Below are 23,455 nucleotides of genomic sequence, written 5' to 3' on the forward strand. Positions count from 1 at the left end.
GGCGAAGGTTCTTTTACCAGAGCTGAAGTTGCTTGAACAGTCCTGGCATTGATTCTGCCCAGCGGACCCTGGGTATGGTCAATAGCTCCAAAGAACGTAAGACAACTTTCTCACAGAGGGCAGGACGGCTCCTCAGAGTCCGTGAATTTAGTTCCTAAGCATGATCGCTCCAAAGAGCCCTTGCCCTAAGTCAACAAACCAGTCCAGGAACCGTGAAACCTCCGGACTGCCCTAGGCAGCCTCATTTTACCACATTCAGATTCCATTTTGTGTCAGGATCATTAGGGTGATGGCTACTGCATAGGGCCAGGGGCTCTGGAACCAGGCTGCCTGGGGCTAACAAGTTCTGAAGCCTTGGAAAGCCCGTTTGATGGAGGTTTATCACCTGTCAAACTAAGTTGATAACCTCAAGTAAAGGCATCATAGAGTTGCTAGAAAAAATCAATATACTGGCCCTCCCTGGTGGTGCACAGGTTAGGACGCAGCGCTGCAAGCTGGTCACAGCAGCTTCACTGCAAGTTTGATCCCCGCCTGCCCCGGTGCTGACCCACATGGACCTCTCCTGACCCGCCGGCTGCTCCCCTCAGCGGTGTACTTTGTCCATCTGCCTGTTCTGCTCCCCACGCTGTCTCTGGTGAAGCCTCTCACCGCCCCTGAGTCTCTGGCCTGTACCCCAGTTCTGTATGCACAAATAAATAAATCTTAAAAGGAAAAAAGGAAAAAGCAAGATTTACTTATAAAAATTCAATATAGTGTGTAAGGTGTATAGACCAGTGACCGGCATAAAGCAAGTGTCCAGCGAGTGCCAGCGCCGATGAGCCCTCCGCCGCTCTGATTGATCCCCACCTTGCACTCCTGTGTCCTGCTTTCATCAAATGCCTCTTTCCTGAGGCAACTGTACATTGCATTCTCTAAGGCTCTCCCGGGCATGAAAGGGAGCTCTGGTCCACTCCCCACTACCGAAAAAGACATCACTGCTCCAAGAAACATTAACAATAGGTCCCCATATTGGACATTTATTATATGCCAAGTTCCTGGCTCTCACCACCATTCACTGAGTAGGAGCGTCCTGTAACAATTCTCCTTTCACAGAGGAGGAAATGAAGGCTCAGGGAGGTAAAGTGATGGACCCCAAGCCACACAATACCAAGGCTGACAGTTAGAGCTACCCACTGCTCAGGTCAGGTGGGGCTTGATCCCGGCCCTTCTGGGCTGAGCCTGAGGGGACGGTGAGTAGTAAGCAGGTGATGGAAGGATGAGCTGTTGTCTGGAGCCCAAGGTGGTGATGGACCAACAGCCAGAGGTGAAGAATCAAACCTGCTCAGCCTGCACCCTGCCTCCCTCCACCTTCTAAAACTGTCTTGTGCTAAGGTGCGGGCCAGTAGGCTGGACCTGCTGTTTGGGGGGCTGGATGAGCCCCCAACAGTGCACCCACCCAGGGAGATGGCACAGATGGTTCCCTCCTGGGTCAGCAGTGACTCAGATGGGGAGGTGTCTGCCCTCCTCCTCCTACAAGGTGGGGCTGCCTGGCGGGGATGGGGGGACACAGCCAGTTAGGCCCAGAGAGGGCTCCCCTAGCTGTGTTCCTGGAGAACCTAGGGAGGTGGCCCTGCAAGTGTGTGTGCAGGATTCAGGTCCCCTTACACTTGGGGTCCCGCCCCAACTGTCACCGGAACTTTCCCTTGACCCTTCTGAATATGTTTCCTTACCCATAAAAATAGTATCAGGACCAGTCGCGGAATCAAGGACCCAGTAAGTGCTCAATAAACGCTGGGTCTCTCCCAACTCAGCACAGCCCACCGCCCTCCTGGGCTCCCTGGCTCTCCACCCACTGAGGCATCGTCAGTGCCAGAGGGAGTGGCGTGGACTTGGGGGAATCACTTCACCTATCTGAACCCTGGCTTCCCTGGAAGAGAAAGCAGGCTGGCGAGGCGTCGCTCCTCCCTGACACACTAACTGCACATTGAGTCTGTCACAAGCAATGGGTGAAAGACCCTACATGGTTAATCTCATTTCTGCAGTGGTAAGCACTGTCGCCCCCCACATGACAGAAGAGGAAACTGAGGCTCAGAAAAGTGCCAGCCGTGTCTTCCAGCACCAGCCCAGGCAATGGTACAACAAGGATTTGAACTTAAGAGGGCTGACTCCAGAAAGGTCCATCAATCTGCCAGCTCAATACTGGGGTCCTGGTGAGGTTGGGGTCCCTACCTGCTTCCGGGAGTTGAGGGCGCCTCTCTTGCTCCAGGAGGAGAAGCGTAATCGGCCTGCGGGGCCGCCCTGGTGCACGGAGCTGGAGTCGGAGGCGCGTCCCAGGTGTGCAGGTGGCAGCGGCCCCGCGAAGAGCACGCAGTGCTTTGAGTGAGTAGAAGCCGGTGGCGCATAGCAAAGTGCGAAGTCCAGAAAGTGGACGGGCAGGTAGACCGCGCGCAACACACGGTAGCCACACTGCACCTGCACGCCGTCGGCTTACGCCTCCTTGCGCGTGTCTGCCAGGAAGAGCCAGAGCACGCGGTAGGCACCCGTGCCCATCCACGCCAACGCCGAGACGCGCTCGGCCCGCGCCACGGCGCACAGAGCCTGGGCGCGCAGCGGAAGGCAGAGGGCGAGGTGGTGCTCCACGGTGAACGCGGTGATGGAACCTGAGGACGCGTTGATGCCCACGTACTGCAGATAGGTGATGCCCAGGCAGCCTGCGTGGCCGAAGACCCAAACCCGGGTGGACGCCGCCTCAGCCACGGTGGGCACTCCCGCTGTCAGGAGCACCAGCCGGTGGGCGGCGGCCAGGCTCACCAGGTAACAGTTGGTGGGTGTGGCCATGTGGCGGCCAGGACCACCACCAGGACCACTATAACGTTGCCCGCCACACCCACGGCGCACACGAGGGGTATCAGGGTCAAGGTCACCGCTTGTACTGCCACGGGAGGCCGGGGCATGATGCCCAGTTCCGACGAGTTCGCTTGCTCAGGGTGCTCGGTGGGGTTCTCCATGCGCCCCAGGCAGCAGCGCGTTGGGGACTTACTGCACAGATGACTTCGTGGGGCTTTTGGGGTGCTCTCTTTGCGGGAAGCCGCGGGTCCCACAGCAGACGCCAGCTGAACTGGTTCTCCAGCTCCGGGAGATCTCACAGGCGTGGCGCGGGCGCTGGCGACCGTGAGGAGGAATCAGGGGAGCGCGCGCGGCCTTTTTGCTTGAATTGGAGCGATCTCTCCCGGCACGGGGTTTGCTGCCAGGGCGTGTCTGGGCTGCAGAGTTGAGCTCAGACCCGGGTCTGAGAACCCGAGAGCCGCCTCCTCCAGGGCAGGCTGCTCCCGCCCTCTGCAGGTCCCCGGGAGTCTGAAGCCCAAGCCCAGCGGGTGGGGCGCAGCGCGGGCGGTTGGCTCTCCACCTCGGGGTTCAGCGACCCCTCTGCTGCCAGTCCCAGACGCTTGGCTGATGTGGTGGCCACAGCCCAGCGCCCAGTTCTTCCCCACCAGCTCCACAGCCTGGGCGTTCCGGGCCGGGGCAGGGGGACGCAGGGGTGCTCAAAGGAAGCGGGACGCCGGGACGCCGGGACGCCGGGACGCCGGGACGCCGGGACGCCTGGCCTCTGCTCCCCCTCCTTGGCCTTGGGTTTCTGCTCCCTCCCTTCCCTCCTGCTCACTCTCCCCCACCCCCCAACCCCCGCAGGTCTCCAGGGGCAGCACTTCCGCAAGGGGGGAGGAGTCAGCGACCCCAGCTTCCGACCCTATTCAGGAAACGCACCTGTTTCCGCCTTAGCCCGGCCATTGGCGAGTGGCTCCTGAGGCCCCAGCCCTGGGGAAGAGGAGGCGTCGCCCATCCAGACTAAGGATGGCCCTGTCTCCTCTTAAACGCCTGTCTCTTGCTCTGCGCTCTCTCCTGCTTACTCTCCGGGGTTCTCTACCTCCTCACTAAGACCTACCTATACTTTCTTGACTCGTGTTCGGCGCCTTCCCACAGGCCTTCTCACGGCTCTAAGATGGTGCCGCCCCCTCAGCACACAGGGGTTAGCAGTCTTTAGCTCTGTATCTGCCCTAAAAGGGGCATGGTGGTATTGAGTGAATGAAAGAACTTGTTTCTGCACTGAAAGAAGCTCCCCGCAGGTGAGGCCACCGCTTCAGGGTGGCTTCCCCAGAGCCTTGCTCTGCGCCTGCGCGCAGCAGATGTCATCGTAACAATTGGCTGCTGTACCCGATGATCTCTTGTGCTCTCTGGGAATACGTGGACATACAGTAACTGTTTCCATCTGTGCAGTTGAATGCTGATAACAACCGAAGTCACCTCAGAGAGTCCTAGGGAGGGTTTCATGAGTGACTTAAGGAAAATCCGTATGAATTGCTTAGCTCTGCACTGGACGCTTCCAGCCCAACACAGACTTCAGAGCCAGGGCTATTGTGGGCCTGAGGGGTGGTGGGGAGGGGGTACGGGGCTGCTGCTGCTGGCAGAGAGGAGGCTCTGCTAGCCGTTGAGGGTGCTCATTCTCATGCATCTGTGGACACTTGCTAAATAGGTGGAGTAAACAAGGAAGCTGCAGAGCTGCACCATCATTTAAAATGCAGCAGGATATATTCCCATTTCTGCATTCTGTGCGCATATCCAACTCGCATGGACAGATACCGGGATGGTGCCCACCTCTGGTCACCTTCTGGGAATTGCCCGTCTGCTGGGTGAGGAGGCAAACAGGGCGGTGGTCCATGGGAACTTCACCCAACAGCAAGTGAACAAACCAAACCCTTAGACTCTGGCAGCAGCATGGGGTCACCAGGAGGGAAGGGAGGGAAGGGAAGGGGGAGAGAAGGCTGGGGGTCTGGGATAGATGTGGCTGGACAGTAGGTGGTGGCGTGGCCGGGTAAAGATATTCTTCCAGATTCTATTCAGTGTTGTAAATAAAGAATAAATGAAAAGAAAAACAGAATGCAGCCCTCCCTGGTGGCGCAGCGGGTTACCAAGAAGCTAAAGCCACTGCAGCATGAGCTCAATCCCTGCCCCCGGAGCTGACCCACATGGCGCGGCAGACCTCTCCTGACCCGCCCGCTGCTCCCCTCAGTAGTATGCTTCGTCGATCTGCCTGTTCTGCTCCCCACTCTGTCTCTGGGGAAGCCTCTCACCACCCCTGCACCTCTGACCTGTACCCAGTTCTGTGTGCATAAATAAATAAATCTTAAAAAAAAAAAAAAAACAGAATGCAGGTGGACTTTCCCCTTACTGAAGAGGACAGTTAAGCCCATGGGCTCTTCGTGTCACATGACTTGGGCTTAAATCCTGCTGCTACAGCTTTTCTGTTAATGATGTGACTTGAAGCAAAAGACTTCACCTCTCTGAGTCTCCGTTTTTCAGCTCAGCAATAATACCCTCTAGCTCGTATACTTGAGGTTTAATTAAGATGATGCACAGGAAGATTTTAGTGGGGTTTTGGGCACCTGATGGTGGCTGAGCAGCCCGTGCAGCCGTGACCGAGGCTGGGGACGCTCCTCCCAGCCCATCCAGAGACATCCCGTGGTGGTTTGCAACTGCCGGTGGAAGGGTTTGTGCCACAGAAATCAGCTGACACCACACACAAGGGAGCCTGCATTTATTTTTAGCAGTTGTTAAGCATTTTGTGCACACCCCAATACCTCCTGTGGCCCCGCAAACACCGGCTATTATTATCGGTGACATTCTGAAGAGGACTCATGTATCACTTGTGCAATTTAACAAGGAAAAAAATGTGTGGATGAATCACCGCTGAACAAACAAGCAGCTTTGTGGGAAAGGCAGCACTTGTGGGTGCGTGTTGTGGGTGACCCCGGAGGTCCCCAGCCACCCACAAGCACCAGCTCCTGGGAGCTGGTGAGAAAGCGGCTGGCGCTGGCCCGGCTCACCCAGCTGACTCAGCCTAAAAGCTCCTCAGAGCTGGGGGCTAGGGGAGGAGGGGTGCCGGGGTCTCTGCTCCGTCCTTCTGCACACCCAGTCACCTGGCCTGGGAGCCCCGGGTTGGCACTGCACCGGTGAGCCCCCGGCCCCCCAGCAAGTGTGCCCCGCAGGGCGTCCTGTGGGCGGGCCCCTCGGAGTCCTGCCTGGCTGTCAAACAAATACTTTGCAGCAACAGAAACCAAGAGGGTCATTTTACTTTTACTGGGTTCCTTAAGAAATCCCTAAGTCGGCCCTCCCTGGTGGCGCAGCGGGTTAAAGCACAGCACTGAGAATCTAAAGCCGCTTCCGCATGGGTTCGATTCCCGCCTGCCCCGGAGGTGACCACATGGCGCAGCAGACCTCTCCTGACCCGCCTGCTGCTCCCCTCAGCAGTGGACTTCGTAGATCTGCCTGTTCTGCTCCCCACTCTGTCTCTGGTGAAGCCTCTCACCGCCCCTGAGCCTCTGGCCTGTACCCCAGTTCTGTATGCACAAATAAATAAATTAAAAAAAAAAAAAAAGAAATCCCTAAGTGGGGTAACACCCCACTCCTCCAGGCAGTGACACCTCCTGGGGACCCCTCTTTCTTTCCTTATCTCTGCCCTGCCTGACACCTGTCCATCTCCAGGGCAGTGACCCCTGACCCACTCTCCTTTTCAATTTGTTCTGTCCCAACTAGGGCTTTTTTTTTTTTTTTAACTATGCAATTAAGAGATTTAACTAGCATTTATAGATCTCTGCACACAACTATTAGCTAATATACATCTGTCCAAAACCACATGGTACGTTTAAAAATATGAATGATATAAGACATCAGAATCCCAAGAGAAATTTAAAGATGTGTAGCATATACATGGTGTTCTGACTACAATATCAAATTTAATATCAATGATTAAAAGGCAAAACAGATAACCACTTTTAGCAATGTAAACAACAGTGTGATTTTTGGGACTGGACTTTTAAAATTTTCTTATGTTGTCCACTTTGTACAATATGTGATTTTTTAAACACCAGAGTCTAAACTAGAACAGGGTGGGTGGTGTAGAAAATATCTAGCTACGTTGTGCAACTTAACAACCGCGTTTTCCACTCAATTTTTATTTCCACTGGGCATGTGTATACATCTTTATTCTTCTCTGCAAAGGTAAAGTGATTTTCCTGTGGGTGGAACTCAAAAAACAATTTCAAAGGCATAGTTTTGGCATGTCTTTCCACAGGACAGAGATTGGAAAGCAGAAAATGGCATTTGCAGGAGTCTCTGGGGCCCGGGGTGATGGGGTTCCACCATCCCAGGAGCCTGGGTGAGATCTGGATGTGGGAGGAAGCAGACACTCAGTGTCTGCCAGTCTCTCTCTGCCTACGCTGCTTCCTGGGAGCCAGGTCCCATGGACAGCTGAAGGCTGCATATAAACACACATGTATATCCACAGAGATGTTAAGCTGTCATAACTAAGTCAGAGGGTTCAGGAGCATAAAAACAAGTTCCAGAGGGTTCAAACATTTTTTTTTTTTTAAAGAGGGAGCTTATTAGAAAGAGACAGGAGAGAGAAAGACACTTGGTGAGGTGCACGTGGGCAGGAAGAGCTGCCCCGAAAGGGACAGGCTTGCCGGGAGAGGCCTGCATGGTGGCTAGGCGGGTGGTTTTAGGAGTGTGGCCTCCACTGAGGGAGGCCAGAGCAGAGAAGTCCCGGCATGGTGCAGGTCCTGGGCAAGCAGGTGGCTGCTGCCCTGCAGAGGGAGAGAGCGGGTGGGAAGAAGCACCTGTATAGGCACAGGTGGGCCGAGGAGCGGCTGCCCAGACATATTCTTGATGCCAAGTCTGCTCCACCAGGTAAAGGCACTGGGGCAGAGAGAGCCCTGGTGGCCTCCCGGGCGAGCCAGCTGCTCCACCCTTCCCTGCCTTCGCCTACAGCAAGGCCCACCTTGCCCAGCATCTCTCCACCCTCCCCAATTTCTGTGTGAATTGTAGGTACAGCGATTGCCACCCAGCCTCCTTATGAAGACGCAGACTCAGAGAGGTGAAGCAGCTCGCCCAGGGCCACACAGGAAAGCAGCAGGAGGGGCTGGGTGACCACTCAGCAGGACACCGCGGGGCTTTCTCCACCGCCCCGCTGCTCTCTGTTCTTCAAAGGGAGCTGCCAGCACTTGGGGGTGCCTGCTGGCAGGCCCCAGGGGTCGGGAGCTGGGGGGCTCCCAAGGGCGGCTGCTGGCCTCGGTGGTCCCTGTCGTATCTTCGCTGGAGCCGGGCCAGAAGGTGGCGGGTCCTCAGTGCCTCCTGGTCCGGGAAGAAGGAGGCGGCGATGGTGTGTCGCAGGCGGCGCGCGTAGGTCTCCAGGAGCACGGTGGAGCCGGCCACCAGCTGCAGCACTCCCACAGCCAGGGCCGTGGCCCAGTACGGGTACCGGGCGGGCAGCAGAGGGCAGCGGGGGGAAGTGAGGCGGACCTCCCACCGGAACTTGCGCGCGGAGAGGAAGGTGCTCTCCAGGGGCGGCTGGTTGAAGAGGAAGGGGAGGAAGTCCATGACCGTGTACACGGCCTTCAAAAAGGAGAAAAAGGCCAATCAGCACCTGGACTCCGGCCGCGCCCCCCAGTCCCGCACCTGCAGGTGCCGGCTAGGCCAGGCAAACTCAACTTTCCCTGCAGTTGTCTGCAAAATGGGGACAGAAGCAACCCTTGCCTTCTGGGGGTTGCAGAGGGTCAAATGAGGTCAGGTGTCTGGAGCGGGGCTTTTGGTGAAATGCAAACACCATGAAAATGCGATTTGTATCATTGCTCTCGCTGAACAGAATGCTTTCAGGAAAACGCGCCCACCGGAGGGGTGTTTACCTGGGGAGCCCTCCTTAGCGAATACTTGAGATGTTCTTTAGGGAATCTTCCCGAATTGACTTTATTATTTTTCTTTTTCTCCACAATGAGAAAGACTTGATGAGCTACATCCATGTTAAATAGGTGAACGCTTTTACGTGTACATAGTTAAAACTCTAAATGACAAGATGTTGTGTCTTAACAGCTTCCCCGTCCCTAGAATACACAGAATAACGCTGTGACTCAAGGTCAAGGGACACTTTAGACACCATGAGACCCAGGAACCAGGTGACACACACTGCAGACGCTGCCTGTCGCGCTCTCTGCCCGAGGGGAAGTGCGTCTTCTGGCACATTCTCTCCACGGATTACGGTGTGATTGAGGAAAGAATGCATAAAATAATCCATACAACTGTCACTGATGATTTACTCGCATACATTCCTGTATTCCTAGTCCAATCTACTTCATTTTTTTAAAGGTTCGGTTTAAATTTAAACCTAAATTGATTTTGTGCTGTCTGGAGACCACATTCTCTTATATAACAAGTACTCAGTAAATACTAGTTATTATCAGCCCAGGGTCACTGGCTGCTGTGTGAGAGCTCACCATTAAAACTAAAAAAGATTTGCGGTAACAGAAAGGATTGAAAACCATAAATCTTGATCAGCTTGTAAATATAGCCCATGTTACCTCGGCAGTAAATATCTAAGATAAATATCTAAGCTCTCACTATTAGAATAGTAAGGATTTTAGACTTTGTGGGCCGACAGCCTGCTATAACCACCCAGGCTTGTCTTCACCGAGCAGCCACGGAGAACACACACAAATGGCTCTTACTAAGTAAATAAAACTTAATTATAAACAAATGAAACTTAATTTGCAAAAACAGGACTTGGCCCTGGGTGGACTCTTGACGTAGAGGTATACAGAGAGACGCTGCTGAATGTTTACTAAACTACTGAGCATCTCGTAGGTGCCAGGGAGCTCACCAAACACCTTCAGAGATACACATTTTAAGACAAAATGACTTTGAGGGGCAAGGGGGATTGATCCAATTTGCACAAGAGGAAACTGAGGCAAGGATGTGTTACCTCGTGTGACGTGCAACCTTGTGGGGGCGGGCAGCTTATTGTGACATCTCTGGGTGTCAGCGTCCTCACCTGCATGGGTGGGGGGGATGGACCCAGAACCCACATCTTCTGGCTGTTGTGGGTGTGAAATGAACTCATCTGCTGATGCACCAGGGTCCCCGCTTATCCCGGTTGCTTGACTAGGTGGGGAGGAAACTCCAGTTTGAGTCAAGGGTTTCACCAACTCTTCCCCTTCCCAGAATCCCACAATGGCACTTACATTATACTCAGCTGTGAGTGTGATGGGTACAGCGGGCAGCTTCTGAGCCCAGTCCACGGTCGCCTGGGCCAGGAGGAAGGCCATGTGGTCTGTGGCCACCATCATCGCTGTGGCCACCAGGAGCAGAGCGAGCAGACGCAGCTTCAGGAGACACCTTAGCAGCTCCCACCGGGACAGCCTCGGCTGGGTAGCCGGGAGCAGCCAGGCTGGCGGAGAGGCCACCAGGTGCGTGATCTGGGCCTCTGCCAGGTGCCGGTACAGCTGCCTTGTGGCATAGGTATTATCGAACTGCAGGTCGGTCAGGTAGCGATAAAGGTACCAGGCCGAGTCCAGTGGGAGGCCCAGCATAAAGAGCCCCGTGAACACCCACTGGGTCCCCCTTGCTGCCCCCAGGGCCAGGGACTCCAGGCTAGAGAAGTCCTCCTGGACCTGCTGAGTGACCTTGAGCATGTGCAGCCAGAGGGCAGAGCCATTGCCCTGGGCCTGGAACGTCAGGCGCTTGTTGCCCACGTGGTCCCTGGGGCCCAGAGCCCTGGACGCCGTTTGCAGGTGGTGAGTGGTGTTGAGTAGACTCTCCAGGGAGCCCTCAGTGATGCACCTCAGCACCTGCCCAGCTGCACCCAAGTTGGCCAGGACGCTGGGCACCACGGTGTCAGCCAGGATGGCCGTGCTGCAGGACAGGAGCAGGCAGCGGCCCTGGGCCATGCACAGGGCGGGCACACTGAGCGCAAGCAGGCAGCGGGCAGGGTGTACCAGCACCAGGCCCAGGGACAGCAGGGAGCCGCAGACAGCAGCCGCCACGGCCGAGGGCCCCAGGGGATAAAACGGGAAGGACACCACCCAGTGGTGGGCCAGACCTGTGGCCGCAGCAGCCAGGGATCCGCACAGGAGAAGCTGGGTCAGCAGCTGGCCACGGCCGGCTGGGACAGGCCGGGAGAAGGCGACTAAGGCATCCTGCAGCAGGGCCAGGGCCTTGCAGAGCTCCGCATGCCAGAAACTCCACCTGGGCCGAGGAGATCGGAGAAGCGCTGTCAGAAGCTCTAGCAGCTGCTTGGGCTCCAGTCCTGTGCCCTGCTGACCGACTGTGTGACCATGGTTAAGTTTCCTACCCTCTCTGTGCTTCAGTTTTCTCCTCTGGAAAATGGTACAGTGAGTGCATCGCTCGTCGGGTCCTGTGTCCGGGCATGTGTCGGATGTTGGTGATGAGACACTGACAATTTGTATCTGTCACTGGAGCATCTGTTCTACCAGGGGCCGGGTCCCTTTTCTATATCTCAACTGCGTAGAATAGTGTCTGGCGAGTGGCAGACCCTTCATACATGTTTGTCTACTGTAGCAAAACTGCTTGTTTGCGCAGGGCACCAGGAAGTGAGATCAGCACTGACGGTGAAGATGCTGGCGGGGCAGGAGTTATAGACAAAGAAGAAGGCGTAAGTAGCTGGCCAGGACAGTGGGAGAAGAAATGAGCTAGGGAAAGCACTGAGGACCCCCTGATGTCACAGGGCAGCTGGTGTGGTTATAGGGACTAATAGGACTCTTCTTGGGGAGGCTGTCCCCTTGCTGGGTACAGACAACCCCCCTGAGTTCTGCCATCTTCCTTGAGCCAGGGACTGGCACCTCCCCCATGCTGGACCAATGAGAGCTGATTTGCTGGAACAGTGGGGAAGGACACCTCCTCTGGAGAGAGATGCTGGGAGCTTTGGGGTCCCCCACGTAGTGTGAGTCTGCCTGGCATGAAGAGAACTCAGGAAGACAGAGCTAAGAAACAGAGCTAGAGCATCAGAGGGACCCCGGGCGGGCCTGGATCAGGCCACACCCGAAGCCGGGTCTGCGCTGGCTCATGCTGCAGCAAGGACAGAGAACGTTTTCCCTTAAGTCAGTGTGAAATGAATCTCTGGCACAATTAAACAGGTCCTGATTAATACGGATCCTGTGTACAGTGGCCCTGTGACAACACGGAGTAATGAAGGTGAAGGCACTAGACAGAGTCTGGCACAGAGAGGGACCCTGAACAAATTCTATTGTTGATGATGATGATGTAAACATTCACGCCATTCTCTTTACACCAGCTCTGTGTTGACCCCTGTGACTATCAAGATGAATTAAGTCATGTCTATAGACACTTGCCTGTCTTTCCACGGCCTGACTGAGAAAAGACACCAGTTAATTGGAGCTTAATGCCATTAAAGAAGACCCCTCAGTGGGACCCCCTGGGCCAGGGCAGAGTAAGAGGAGAGGAACTAAACTTTACCTGGAGAGCCAGGAAGTCTACCTGGAAGAGGTGGCATTCAAGTGTGGGCTGGGAGGACAAACATCAGCTCTTAGTGTGGGAGGGAGATTGGGCACCCCAACAGAAGGAGTAAAGCCCTGAGGTCTGCCCCCCCAACCCAAAGGAAATGGGGAGTCGGGGGAACTAGCGCACAGAGGGGAGCTGAGGTGGGTGAGGCCGGCTGGGCCGAGCAGAGGCCACAGCCAAGGTTCTGCGTGCGGTGTGTTAGCTGCCTCCATTTGGAAATCAGGGATTTTTATCTTAAAATCCACATTTCCAGTTTTTCTTAAAAACTGGAGGACCTAGGTTCAAGGAGCCCCCACCTTTGTGGCAGAATGTGGGGCTGAGTGTCCACTGCTCCCCTAAACAGGGTGCACGGCTGAAGTACCCCCCACTCACCAGGGGCCTCCCCTTCCTTCCTCTGCAGGCACCTGAGTTTGGGACTAAAGCCCGTCCACTCGAGAACTGGTGTTTGCAACATGGAAACGGTCGGTGACAGCTAGACAGGAAAGCGGCCAGGGGGGAGTGTCACGGCCGGGCCCAGTCGGAAGGACGGGAAAGCAGCTGATACTCACAGACGTTATTACTCTTGCTTCACGGATGGGGAAACTGAGGCTCAAAGAGGTGAGGGCTGACCCAGGGTCATACAACCGGGGATGGCAGAGCCCGAGGCGCACGCCCCTCTCGCCCACCCGCTGACCACTGTGGCCCCCAGGCCAGGCACCGGACCTACCAGGCCCTGCAGATCTGCTCAGCCGCCTCCCGGGGTGCCCTCATGCCTCTGAACAGCCTCTGTCTGGGTGGGGGTCCAGGCAGCAATGGCCGGAAGACAGGAAGTGTGTCCTCTGGGGAGCTGTGTCCTCCAGGACTTGGCCACTTCTGCTTTTCCACCCTTTAATAATCCTCTGCAAGGCGTGCCCTGGGGGTTGGACAGCTGCCTCTTCCCCAGCCTCCAGCCTCAGGGTGCAGAGGTGTGGGAGGAGAGGAAGCGCCTGCTGCCTGCAGCCTCTGGCGCTCACTGCAGGGAGTGGAGCTGGCCCCATTTTACAGAGCAGAAACTGAGGCTCTGCAAAGCCATCCAACTTTAGGGGTGGTGCTGGGACCAGCACCCTGCTTGCCAGCCCTGCCCCCCCTTGCAAAGTGTAGGCCCCACTGGGGCCTGGTCCCTAACTCTAGGTGGCGGGGGAGGGAGGGCAGGAACTCTGAGGCTCTCTGTCTAAAGGGGACCTGCCTGGCTTCAAGTCACAGCTGTGCAGCCTTGAGAGACGAGACCTCCCCCCCCACAGCCGTTACTATTACTCACAGACGCTGGTATTATTAGTCTGTTTCCTCCTCCTACTAAAGAGCAGAAATAACAGCATTTACCTCGCACTTACTCGCTTCAGGAGTGCTTCCGAACCGCTCTGCAAACTCACTGCCCGGCAGTCATTGCGGGCAGTCATTGTTCTATTCTTCAGCTGTGAAAACAACTGAGACTCAGCCCCTTGACCGAGCCATCAGCTCCTAAGGGGGAGATGAGTCACTATGGCCCACGCTCCAGAGCTGCGGGGGTGGGGGGGCCCGCCAGGGGCTAGGGAGGACATCTTGCCTGGGTCACTTGCTGGGGTCTGAGAGAGGGTAGCTGACGGGAAAACGGGAAAGTGGCATTCTCACTGTCATACACCGAATAAACTCCTGTGGCCTTGGGGGTTAGCGCCCTTCCCAAATCATGAGCCTCCCCCGAAGCTGCCGCGACTGCCAAGAAAGGGGCGCACGGTACAGACCGGAGCAGGAGGTGCCCGCACCTCAGGCGGGGGGTGGGGAGCAGCGGCGAGCCAGGCGAGCCAGGCGCAGGCCTGTGGCACCGGAAATCGGCTACTTTGCTGCCAGTGAGGGCTGAAAGGAGGCCGGACAGCCCCAGATTTTCCAGTTTTCCAAAGGGACCAGTTGTTCCCATTTTTATTCAAAGGCCTCCAAGTTTTTAAAGTCAAAATTGAAAAAAAGAAAAGAAAGGAAAGACCGTCATGTAGACCAACCTCAACAGGCCAAAGCCTACTCGAGGACCACCGAGTCACCTCTGCGGGGTGCAAGGGGGCACCCAGCTGTTCCTCTGCACCGCAGGGGCCCTGGGCTGGAGGCAGCTGATCTGGACTTGACCTGTGCTGGTGTTTACTGTGCTGTGTGACCTTGGGCAGGACGCTGTCCCTCTCTGAGCGTGTGTGTGCATGGCTCCAATGAGGAGACTGCTACCCCTCTTCTCAGGGTTGTTTGAGGGTGAGTGAGGTAATGTACACAACAGCCCGGGGATGCCAGCTAACTGTTGCCACCCTTGCCCTCGGCTGCTGGCCCACACCTCCATAGCGTGCTCAGGGCCAACTCCCTGGTCCCTCCACACAGGCAACTTGGGGCACTATGAGAGGAGGGGAGTCCTGGAAGACCCAGAACTGGCCTAGTTTCTGCATAGGCAGCGGGGGGCGGGTAGGTTGAGGACAGTATGTGCCATTGTCTCAGGGACCCTGGGGGGTGGGGTGAGGGCCAGGAGGTGAGAGAGTACAGGGGAACGGGCAGAGGCCGTCCGGCTTTCCCAGCACACAAAGGCAGTCCCTTCTGCCGATAGCAAGGCCCACAACTTCCGGGAGAGCCTTCTGGGTCTCCAAATATAGGTGCAGCTTCATGGAGGGGAACTTGAGGGAGGATTCAGAGCCATAAGACAGAGCAGGGAGGGAAGTGGCAGCCTTCGGAGCTGCAGTCGGCCGCCGCCGAGGCCCCACGGGACTGCACGCTACTGTGGGCGGGTGTTGTCCCTGCCCAGCGGGGTTGACTGTGGGTTGACTGGGTGACTAGACCCAGCAAGCCAGTGGACGGCACTGTCCAGTAGAAACAGAAATACAGCTGTTCCAAATTTTCTAGTAGCCACTTGAACCACTGAAGTTAACTTTAATAAAATATTTTGTTCTGCCTCACATAGCTAACACATTACCTAACATGTCATCGATATAAAGATTATTGAAGGGTATTTTACATTCATTTTTTCATCTTCAGTTGTCAAAATCCAGTGGTTTTTTTTTTTAATTTTATTTATTCGTACAGAACTGGGGTACAGGCCAGAGATGTGGAGAGTGAGAGGATTCACCAGAGACAGAGTGGGGAGCAGAACAGGCAGATTGACAAAGTACCGTGCTGAGGGGAGCAGCGGACGGGTCAGGAGAGGTCTGCCACGCCATGTGATCACCTCCGGGGCAGGCGGGGATCGAACTCATGCGGAAGTGGCTTAAGATTCTCAGTGCTGTGCTTTAACCCGCTGCGCCACCAGGGAGGGCCTAAAATCCAGTATTTTTAATACAGCACATGTCAGTTCAGACTGGCTACGTTTCAGATGTCAGTAGTCAAAGCTAGCCACTACTCTAGTGGATGAGGTAGATACAGACCATTGCCCTCATCACAGAAATTTCTACCCCACAGAACCTGCAGTCACTAAAGCTGAGAGTGTACTTCCAGACCACGCAGCTCAGGAGTCAGATTCAAGCGCCTTGGGTGTGCCTCCATTCCTCTGCCGCCCACTCTGTGTGTTTGATGCACGGACTGTACCCTTACTCCACGGCCCTGGTTTCAGCGTGCTTCCTGCAGAATGCTATTACCCCATCACACTCCCGCACTTAGCCCCTCAAACAGCAGTGGCACGAGCATTCTTCACCCAGGGGATCGTTTTGCTGGGACATAAATACAGGAGCAGGATAAGAGGATTTTAGGATTTCAGGTATTGAATCCCCCAAAAGCTTGCAAATGGCTGATGGCGACAGTTTCAAGACCCCGGCAGAGACGAGGGCTCTGTTCCCGTGCTCTTATCTAGTTCTTTGCCCTTCTGATGGGCATGATTCTTATTTGAACTTGCAGTTACCTGATTACACACGGGTTTGGGCGTCTCTATAAAGCTGCTGGCCACGGAAAGATTTCTTTTCAGAGTGGCTTCGTCATCTTTTGTTCCATCTTCTCCTTCCTGGCCAGGATGGTCATCTTATTGCCCTCCCTTGAGTTAGCCTAATCTTGGAATGTTGACCAATGCAATGTGGTTGAATTGATTCTCTTGGACCCCTAACCCAGGTATTCAGGAGCCCAAGAGATCAGCTTTTGCCTTCCGAGAAGCCCACTGTCACCTGGAGAGATTCACTCTTGGATAACCCATGTGACCCCACAGCCACTGTGGGCCACAGCCACTGTGGACAGTCCAGCTCCCACTGAGCGCCCTGGTCGCACATGGAGAGCTGAGACCCTCATCCAAGTGCAGAGACCGGAGCTACCAAGAGCTGTGTTGCAGGTGCGGTGAGGCTGCTTTGTTATGTAGCCAGAGGCCCCTCCAATGGGTGTTTTGCTTTATAACTATTCTCCTGGCTTCCGGCTCCTCTATATCCCAGACATGAGTCCTGGGTGTGTGGCCAATGACTGCACCACCCCAGCCAGCACCCTTCCTCCCACACCACATGGGCACATGGCTGATTCTTTCCAGTTTCAGTCCAGTGCCGCCTCCTCAGAGAAGCCCTCCCTGACCACCAGCTAAAATAGCCTCTGAGTCAGTTTGTCACATCAGCCAGCCTCATTTTCCTCTAAGCTCACATTATGACCCAGGCATTTAATTTGTTTATCTGCCTCCTGCCTTGGCTCGAATACAAGTTCCATGTTGTGGGCACAGTGAGCCAGCACCTAACAGGTTCTAAATAGATGACATTAAATAAATAAGTGGGAGAATGAATAAACAAGAAAAGAATGAATTAAGCAGATCCTAGATCAGAGCGTGACACTGCTTTCTTAAAAATCCCGGCCTGGATTCATTTAACAAATATTTACTGGAACCTTGTACAAGCTAGAGGCTATCCTAAGCACCAGAGTTATAGCACTGGACAAAACAAAGCTTGTATTTCAGTCAGTTTATATTCTAGAGGGAAATTAGTAGGCAATAAAGTAAATAATACAGTGTCCTGACTAATACTAAGAAGAATGTGCAGCGGGTAAGGGGAAGGAGAGTGACAAGGGTGATACTGTAAGTCAGATGCTTGAGGAAGTTCCTCCCCGAATGTGACATTTGAGCAGAAACTGGAACAGAATGCGACGGGCACATATTTGGAAGCAAAGCGGTAAGGGAACGGGGAGAGCATGTGCAAAGGCCCTGAGGCGGGAGAGTTTGCGTCAGCAGCACAGAAAGGAGACAGCAGTAAAGAAGTGATGTCGGGAGCCCACTGGTGTGGAATCCCCACCTCAGAAACTTGGGGCTTGGCAGTGTGTCCAGAAAGGCAAATAACCGCCAGGCCCGGCGGTGATTAACATTCTTTATTGCGTAGCATTTTCAATCGGTATTTGAAATCATAATTCATCTGGTGACACGTCCCCTGGGCTTCTCTGAGGATGGACTTCTCCTTCCTCCACTCCCACAGGAGGCCACCCCTCAATTCCCAAGGGCTAAATACTGAAGCACTTGCGTGGGAAGGAAGTGGGGCTCATCTTCCAACTGGGGGGGCCTGTCCTTCCTCCTTCCCCCACCCTCGTCAGGGAAACATCACCATTCACTGGCGCTTTGCCCAGAACAAACGCAGAGCCTGGGCACCACCTCCCAGGCACCCCTCCCTCAGAGGCCTAGGAAGGGGAGCTGAGGCTAGGCCCCTTGGGCGGCGCCTGTTCTGTCGCTGGGTGCACCGGCCACTCAGTGGCCAGACCCCTCCTGAGGGCCACTGGCCCCGTCTGGTGCGGTCCCTGGGGAAGCCAGGAAGGACTACATCCTCCCGGCCAGCCCCACCAGCCCAGGCTCAGGGGAAGCCTCGGCTTGCCCCCGTGGGAGAGGATGGCTATCTTTTGCCAGCCTGAGGTATTTCTAAGTCCCCAATTTGGCTTTTGACTCTTCTCCCACCTCTGAAAAACTGTGCTTTGGGGAATCTGACATGCTTACCACTGCGGGGGAGGGGGCGCTGGGAGGCGGGGACCAGTCCCCGGAACCAGAGGCAACTGCAGCCACCAAGATCCCCATAGCAGAAGGCTCCTGGCCTGGTTCCAGGAGTATGGCCAGACTGAATCGGAATAAACGGGAAAATCCTAAAAGCATGAGCAGTGGTGTCAGCTGGGTTTTGAGAACCCCCTGGTGTGCTCAGAACCCAGAGAAACAGCAGGGAGCTTCTGCCTATCCCCCCCCCCCCCCCCGCAGCTCTGGGGAGTCCTCTGTCACTTCCTGTCCCGGGACTGAAAGTGGCTCTGGCTGCAGGGTGACAGCAGGGATAACAGTCACCAGTGGGCACGGAGTAGGTGGCACACCGCCCAGCTGTGATCAGCTGGCACAGCTGCACTGCAGCACCACAGCTGCTAACGCCTCTCTGAGGAAACTGGTTCCTCCAGAGGGCATCCTGGTGGGGTGCTGGCTGTGGGGGATGTCAGCTTTGCCCCTAGAACGGCCCCCCCACCCCAGCCGTCCAGACAAACGCCATTGCAGATTCGCTTATTATGGCCACATGGCATCCTAACCACAGGACAGCTCAGAGATAAAGGAGCTTGTCTCCCCGGCAGCAGGTCTGGGAGAAATCCGGGCCCTGAACTGCAGGAGAGAGGAGGAGCCGGTGCCCTAGATATGAGACTGAGAACCCCTGGGGGTCACCCTCGCTTGCTGCAAACTGGATCACAGAGAGGGCTGCCTGACCGTCCTGTGGGCCCCAGAGGCGGCTGATGGCGAAGGCCTCCGGGCGGGCCCCGCCCGCCCTAAGAGTGTCCCCGACGGGACTCAGAGGGTCCGAAAGGTGTCGTTGGCCCAGGTGGACGGCAGTGCTGTGACGTTGGCCGAGTGGCTGTCGGCCCAGTCTGGGAAGGTGCCCAGCTGAAAGATGGCCTGTGCCCAAGTATTGATGGCCAAGCTGAGCAGCAGGACGCCCATCAGGTTCATCAGGAGGCCTGTCCGTGCCTGAAACAGAAGCCAGCCCCCGAGGTGGGACAAGCCCAAGGTCAGAGACAGGAAGTCACTCGCTTGCCATCTCAGCTTCGACACGAAGCCCCCCATCTTTGCCCTGCCCCAGGCTGACCCCATGTCCCATCCCTCAAGTGGTTTCTGGGGCTTCTGCTTCATCCTTGCAGTAGCCACCGGGCCATGGCATCAGCCCGGCAGCACACCTAGGGTGCGGTCTGCTGTGCTTCTCTCCGAAAGACGCTGGACACTGCCAGGCAGCTGGCCACACAGACGGGAAAGACGCGTGGCCAGTGGAGAGGGGTCTCGATCCCCGAAGCCTACCGAGGAAGCGGTCACTAGGCAGTGTGTTCTGAAAGCGTCTCGCCTCCCCGCCAGACTGTGCAAATGTATCTCCTGGTCCCACTCAGAAGGACCAATTCAGAAATGGGGGGTGGTGAGGGGACACAGAGGCCCCGCCTGGGGGCCTTGCCCACCAGCTGGTGTCCACCTCCTTCTCTGGGCCCCGGCTAGAAAGTGCCCAGACTCACCATGTCTTTCACCAGCAAGTGTCCGGAGGCGAAGGCGATGGAGTTGGGGGGCGTCGACACTGGGAGCATGAAGGCGTAGGAGGACCCCACGGTGCCGGGAATCATGAGATAGAGAGGGTGCACCCTCAGGCGGATGGCCTGGCGAGGGAGATGGCGGAGCAGTCACGAGGCGTCCCGGACAGTGGCAGGCCGTGACACAGAGGCAGAGGCAGAGGACAGTGGGAATGATGGAAGACAGGGGCGGAGACGCCCTGGGGATGTGCGCACGGGGTCTCCAGGGCAGCGGAGACAGAAGACAGACTTGAGCAGGCCACAGCACAGGAGATGCATGCCCGAGGCTCGTGCCCCCCTGAGCCACTGCGCTTCATCCGAGGGGAACGGGCGGGGACACCGACCCAGACTCATCTAGAACCCTCCCCTGACTCAGGGGCATCAGCTGGAGAGCTTGTTGAAGCACAGCTGTGGGCACTCCTCACCCAGAATTGCTGGCCCGGCAGGCAGGGTGGCCCCACGACTTGGCATTTCTAACAAGGCCCCCGGCGCAGCAGCTGCTGCTGACCTGGCTTCCCAGCTGAGGCCGCACTCAAATCTCAAGCCCCTGTGGGTGCTGCTCCCCACCCAGCAGCCGGCCTCCAGGCACCTGGGGGAGGCCGCATGGATGTCAGCGATAAGAGCGGAGAGCACCCGCACAGGGCCCAGGCGTCTGTGGCAGGCCCCAGTTGGCAGGCCGTGGGTCGGCCTCTCTCCCCAGCGCCTGGTCACCACAGTTCGTGCGGCTCATTTCTCTGGCGTTTTACTTCAGATGGGCCTTCTCGGTCCTTTCAGGAAATTTTGCAACCCAAAGCATGGAAATTTTCTCAAAAATCCCTAGGCCCTCCCTAGTGGCGCAGTGGGTTAAAGCACAGCACTAAGAAGCTGAAACCACTTCCACATGAGTTCGATTCCCGCCTGCCCCGGAGGTGAACCACATGGCGCGGCAGACCTCTCCTGACCCGCCCGCTGCTCCCCTCAGCAGTGTACTTCGTCGATCTGCCTGTTCTGCTCCCCATTCTGTCTCTGGTGAAGTCTTTCGCCGCCCCTGAGTCTCTGGCCTATAACCCAGTTCTGTATGCATAAATAAATAAATCAAAAAAAAAAAAATCCCTAAAGTCTCCCCCCACCCCTTTGTGTGATGTTGGATGACAAGCAGCGTTTTGTAGAAAGTAGCCTCTGCCAGTGTCTGCTCCAGCAAAAGCAGTCCCTGCAGGCCAGGCCGGGCCGCCCTCCTGCCCCAGGCACCCCTGTGGCCCACTCTCAGCTGCAGGCCCCTGCAAGAGGAGGTAGCACCCTCCCCCCAGCGACCTTTGGGGTATCCATTGGTCCACTTGGAAGGGTGACTTGGAAATGCTGTGATCTCAAGTGGGGAGTGCAGTGCTAGGAATGGGTCAGACGAAACTGACGTTGCAAAGACACAGAAGGTCAAGGCAGCCCTGCTGGCCAAGAGCTAAGGCCGGACACGGCCCGCGTGCGCCAGCAGCCATCAGGGCACCCAGAGCGTCTCAGCCATTGACAGAGTCCTCTCCAGCAATTTGTCTCTTCCTAGAAAACTCACCTAAGGAGCACCTGGAAAATAACTACTATTTCATGCATTTCTTGAAGAAAGATACCAGCATTAAAAAAAAAAATCCTGCCTCTGCGGCTTCCATGAGTTTTGGAAGAAGCAGTGACTCCCAGCTCCCAGGGGGCTCCAGGAGCCGCCTGGGGGCGGGCGCCCCTCTTCCCCCGCCCCCCAGGACGCTCACCAGCTCTGCCAGGACCGGCAGGAAGATGATGATCGTGGCCGTGTTGCTGGCAAATTCGGTGAAGAAGGCGATGACCACGGTGATGAGCAGCACGGCCAGCGCGGGGGGCACATTCTCCAGGGGGTGCAGCTGCCCGCCGATCCACGCAGATAGCCCCGACTCCTGTGGGGGGCAAGCACACCTCTTCACACCCCAGCGCAGGGCCCAGGGGGTTGGGGGTCCTGGCCGGGAGTGACATGCCGACCCTCACCGACAGGGGGCGCAGTGGCCGCCCAAGGTCACACGTTCCGGAATCCAGCGGCCTCTCCGCCTTTGGACAGGCCCAGGGTCAGACCCCTAGAAGAATCGTTTCTCCAAATCATGCATTTGGCTCTACCCGGAGTGGAAGACAGGCCTGCGCCTCCGTGCTAAGCCTTCCGATCCCTCCCACAGAGGGGCGCCCCCCAGCATCCGTGGACGCCATTTCCAGATTCTAAGGGTGAGCAGGTGCACAGATCTGTGGGCTGCCGGATCAATAGTCGTGGACTGACCGCCTTTCCTGGGGACGGTCACCTACAATTCACACGTCTCCTTCCTCTGACGTGTTGCTGATTTCAGGAGAAAGCTACAGTGAGAACACATGTATTCGTACAAAATACCAAACTTATTCTTGTATGAGATATGTGGCAGTTAGGATTACAATATAGAGCCTATGTGGCACAAAACATGTGGAGGGTGGATAGCAGATGCAACACCGTCAATATGATCATCGGTAGTCAAGATACTGGTGACCAGCGATAAGGATGGTTATTACAACAGCAATATTAACGTTACACTATTTCAACACAAATAGTAACATTCTCGATAATGTATCATTACTATTCATTAGCTTCAGAATCCTGCCTGATGACCTCCTTGCCGCCTCCCAGCCATCCTGGAAGGTGGACAGCACCCTCCCCTGGACAAACCCTCTGCCACTGTGCCTCTCAAGAACATGCCCAGAGGGCTCTCCCTGGTGGCACAACGGGTTAAAACACAGCACTGTGGAGCTGTCTGCAGCACGAGTTCGATCTCTGGCCAGGGAGGTGACCCACAGGGCACAGTAGACCTCTCCTGACCCGCCCACCGCTCCCCTCAGCAGTGTATTTCGGTCAATCAGCCTGTTCTGTTCCCCACACTCTGCTGAATCCTCTCACCATCCGCCACCCCCTGCATCTGTGACCTGCACCCCAGTTCTTGTATGCATAAATATAAATAAAGAAAAAGAACATGCCCAGGACTGGCTGTGCTTCTCTCTGACAGAGCAAGGAAAGGTCAGAAGTTCCTTCAGTTCCTTCCCTGGCCCCAGACCCCAACGGCCATCAACTTTGCAGAATTATCTCCATACTCTCCAGGAATTACTTTATTTACCAGTATCACATGCAAACTCTCCCCTACGTCCGACCTCCTGCCATCAAATGTACCCTTCAACCCCCAGAATTCAACGCACTTTGATTATCCCAAAGAGGCACAGCCATAGAGCAGATTGAGCTCTATGCTACCCCCTGGTGGTGCCTTTCAGCAGAGCCGCCCTACAGCACAGGGGCGCTTCCTGTGGCCGGATGGTTTTCTCAACAACAATCTGGCTTTTGAGCTGATCCAGTCTTCTAACCTTTGGAATCAGGGCTAGGTTACCACACTTTTCATCACACTTTCTACCAACCCAATGTCTTCTAGTGCCAAAGCAGTTTACCACTAAGACTATGCATTTCTTTTATGCTTAACAGAAAGTTCCCTGCGTATCTAGAACTTAACATTTCATAATGGATTCTAGAATACAGCATACTATTTCTACATACATAAAACATTACACTTGCCAATTTAATTTAATGAACAATGAAAAAAATTATTTATTTATTTATGTATTACAAAAGTTTATTTTTACATCATTTTGTACTTTTTTT

At 55.6% G+C, this 23,455-nt stretch overlaps 3 protein-coding genes across 6 annotated transcripts in view; all 3 read right to left on the reverse strand.

The window, feature by feature from the left end:
- Positions 1–2,987, reverse strand: part of LOC101625414 (thyrotropin-releasing hormone receptor-like) — a 4,044-nt gene extending 1,057 nt beyond the window's left edge. The window contains 3 exon segments of the mRNA XM_012728130.1: positions 1,436–1,526; positions 2,209–2,825; positions 2,828–2,987. Coding sequence (XP_012583584.1) covers positions 1,436–1,526; positions 2,209–2,825; positions 2,828–2,987 — 868 coding nt within the window.
- Positions 2,988–7,478: 4,491 nt separating this feature from the next.
- On the reverse strand, positions 7,479–9,921 carry OCSTAMP (osteoclast stimulatory transmembrane protein). Its single transcript, XM_012728276.1, has one exon. It carries the CDS (start codon positions 8,407–8,409, stop codon positions 8,014–8,016), a length of 396 nt encoding a protein of 131 aa, XP_012583730.1. The 5' UTR covers positions 8,410–9,921; the 3' UTR covers positions 7,479–8,013.
- Positions 9,922–10,615: 694 nt separating this feature from the next.
- SLC13A3 (solute carrier family 13 (sodium-dependent dicarboxylate transporter), member 3) overlaps positions 10,616–23,455 on the reverse strand; it is a 50,879-nt gene continuing 38,039 nt past the window's right edge. For 2 of the 4 annotated variants that reach the window (XM_012728274.1, XM_004687447.2), the window contains 3 exons: positions 21,534–21,695; positions 19,753–19,890; positions 15,542–19,222 (listed from right to left, as the gene is read on the reverse strand). In XM_012728274.1, the coding sequence (XP_012583728.1) occupies positions 19,046–19,222; positions 19,753–19,890; positions 21,534–21,695 (477 nt within the window). In that variant the 3' untranslated portion in view covers positions 15,542–19,045. Of the gene's footprint in view, positions 11,047–15,541; positions 19,223–19,752; positions 19,891–21,533; positions 21,696–23,455 lie in introns of those variants that run through there. The other 2 variants (XM_012728273.1, XM_012728272.1) reach the window with 1 other exon arrangement.

Source organism: Condylura cristata, unplaced genomic scaffold, assembly GCF_000260355.1.
Source record: "Condylura cristata isolate star-nosed mole 26May11 unplaced genomic scaffold, ConCri1.0 scaffold00022, whole genome shotgun sequence".
NCBI lineage: Eukaryota > Metazoa > Chordata > Mammalia > Eulipotyphla > Talpidae > Condylura > Condylura cristata.

What these genes read in the sequence shown, in the direction of transcription:
- OCSTAMP (XM_012728276.1), bottom strand. Translation starts at nt 8,409, where the DNA reads ATGGACTTCCTCCCCTTCCTCTTCAACCAGCCGCCCCTGGAGAGCACC.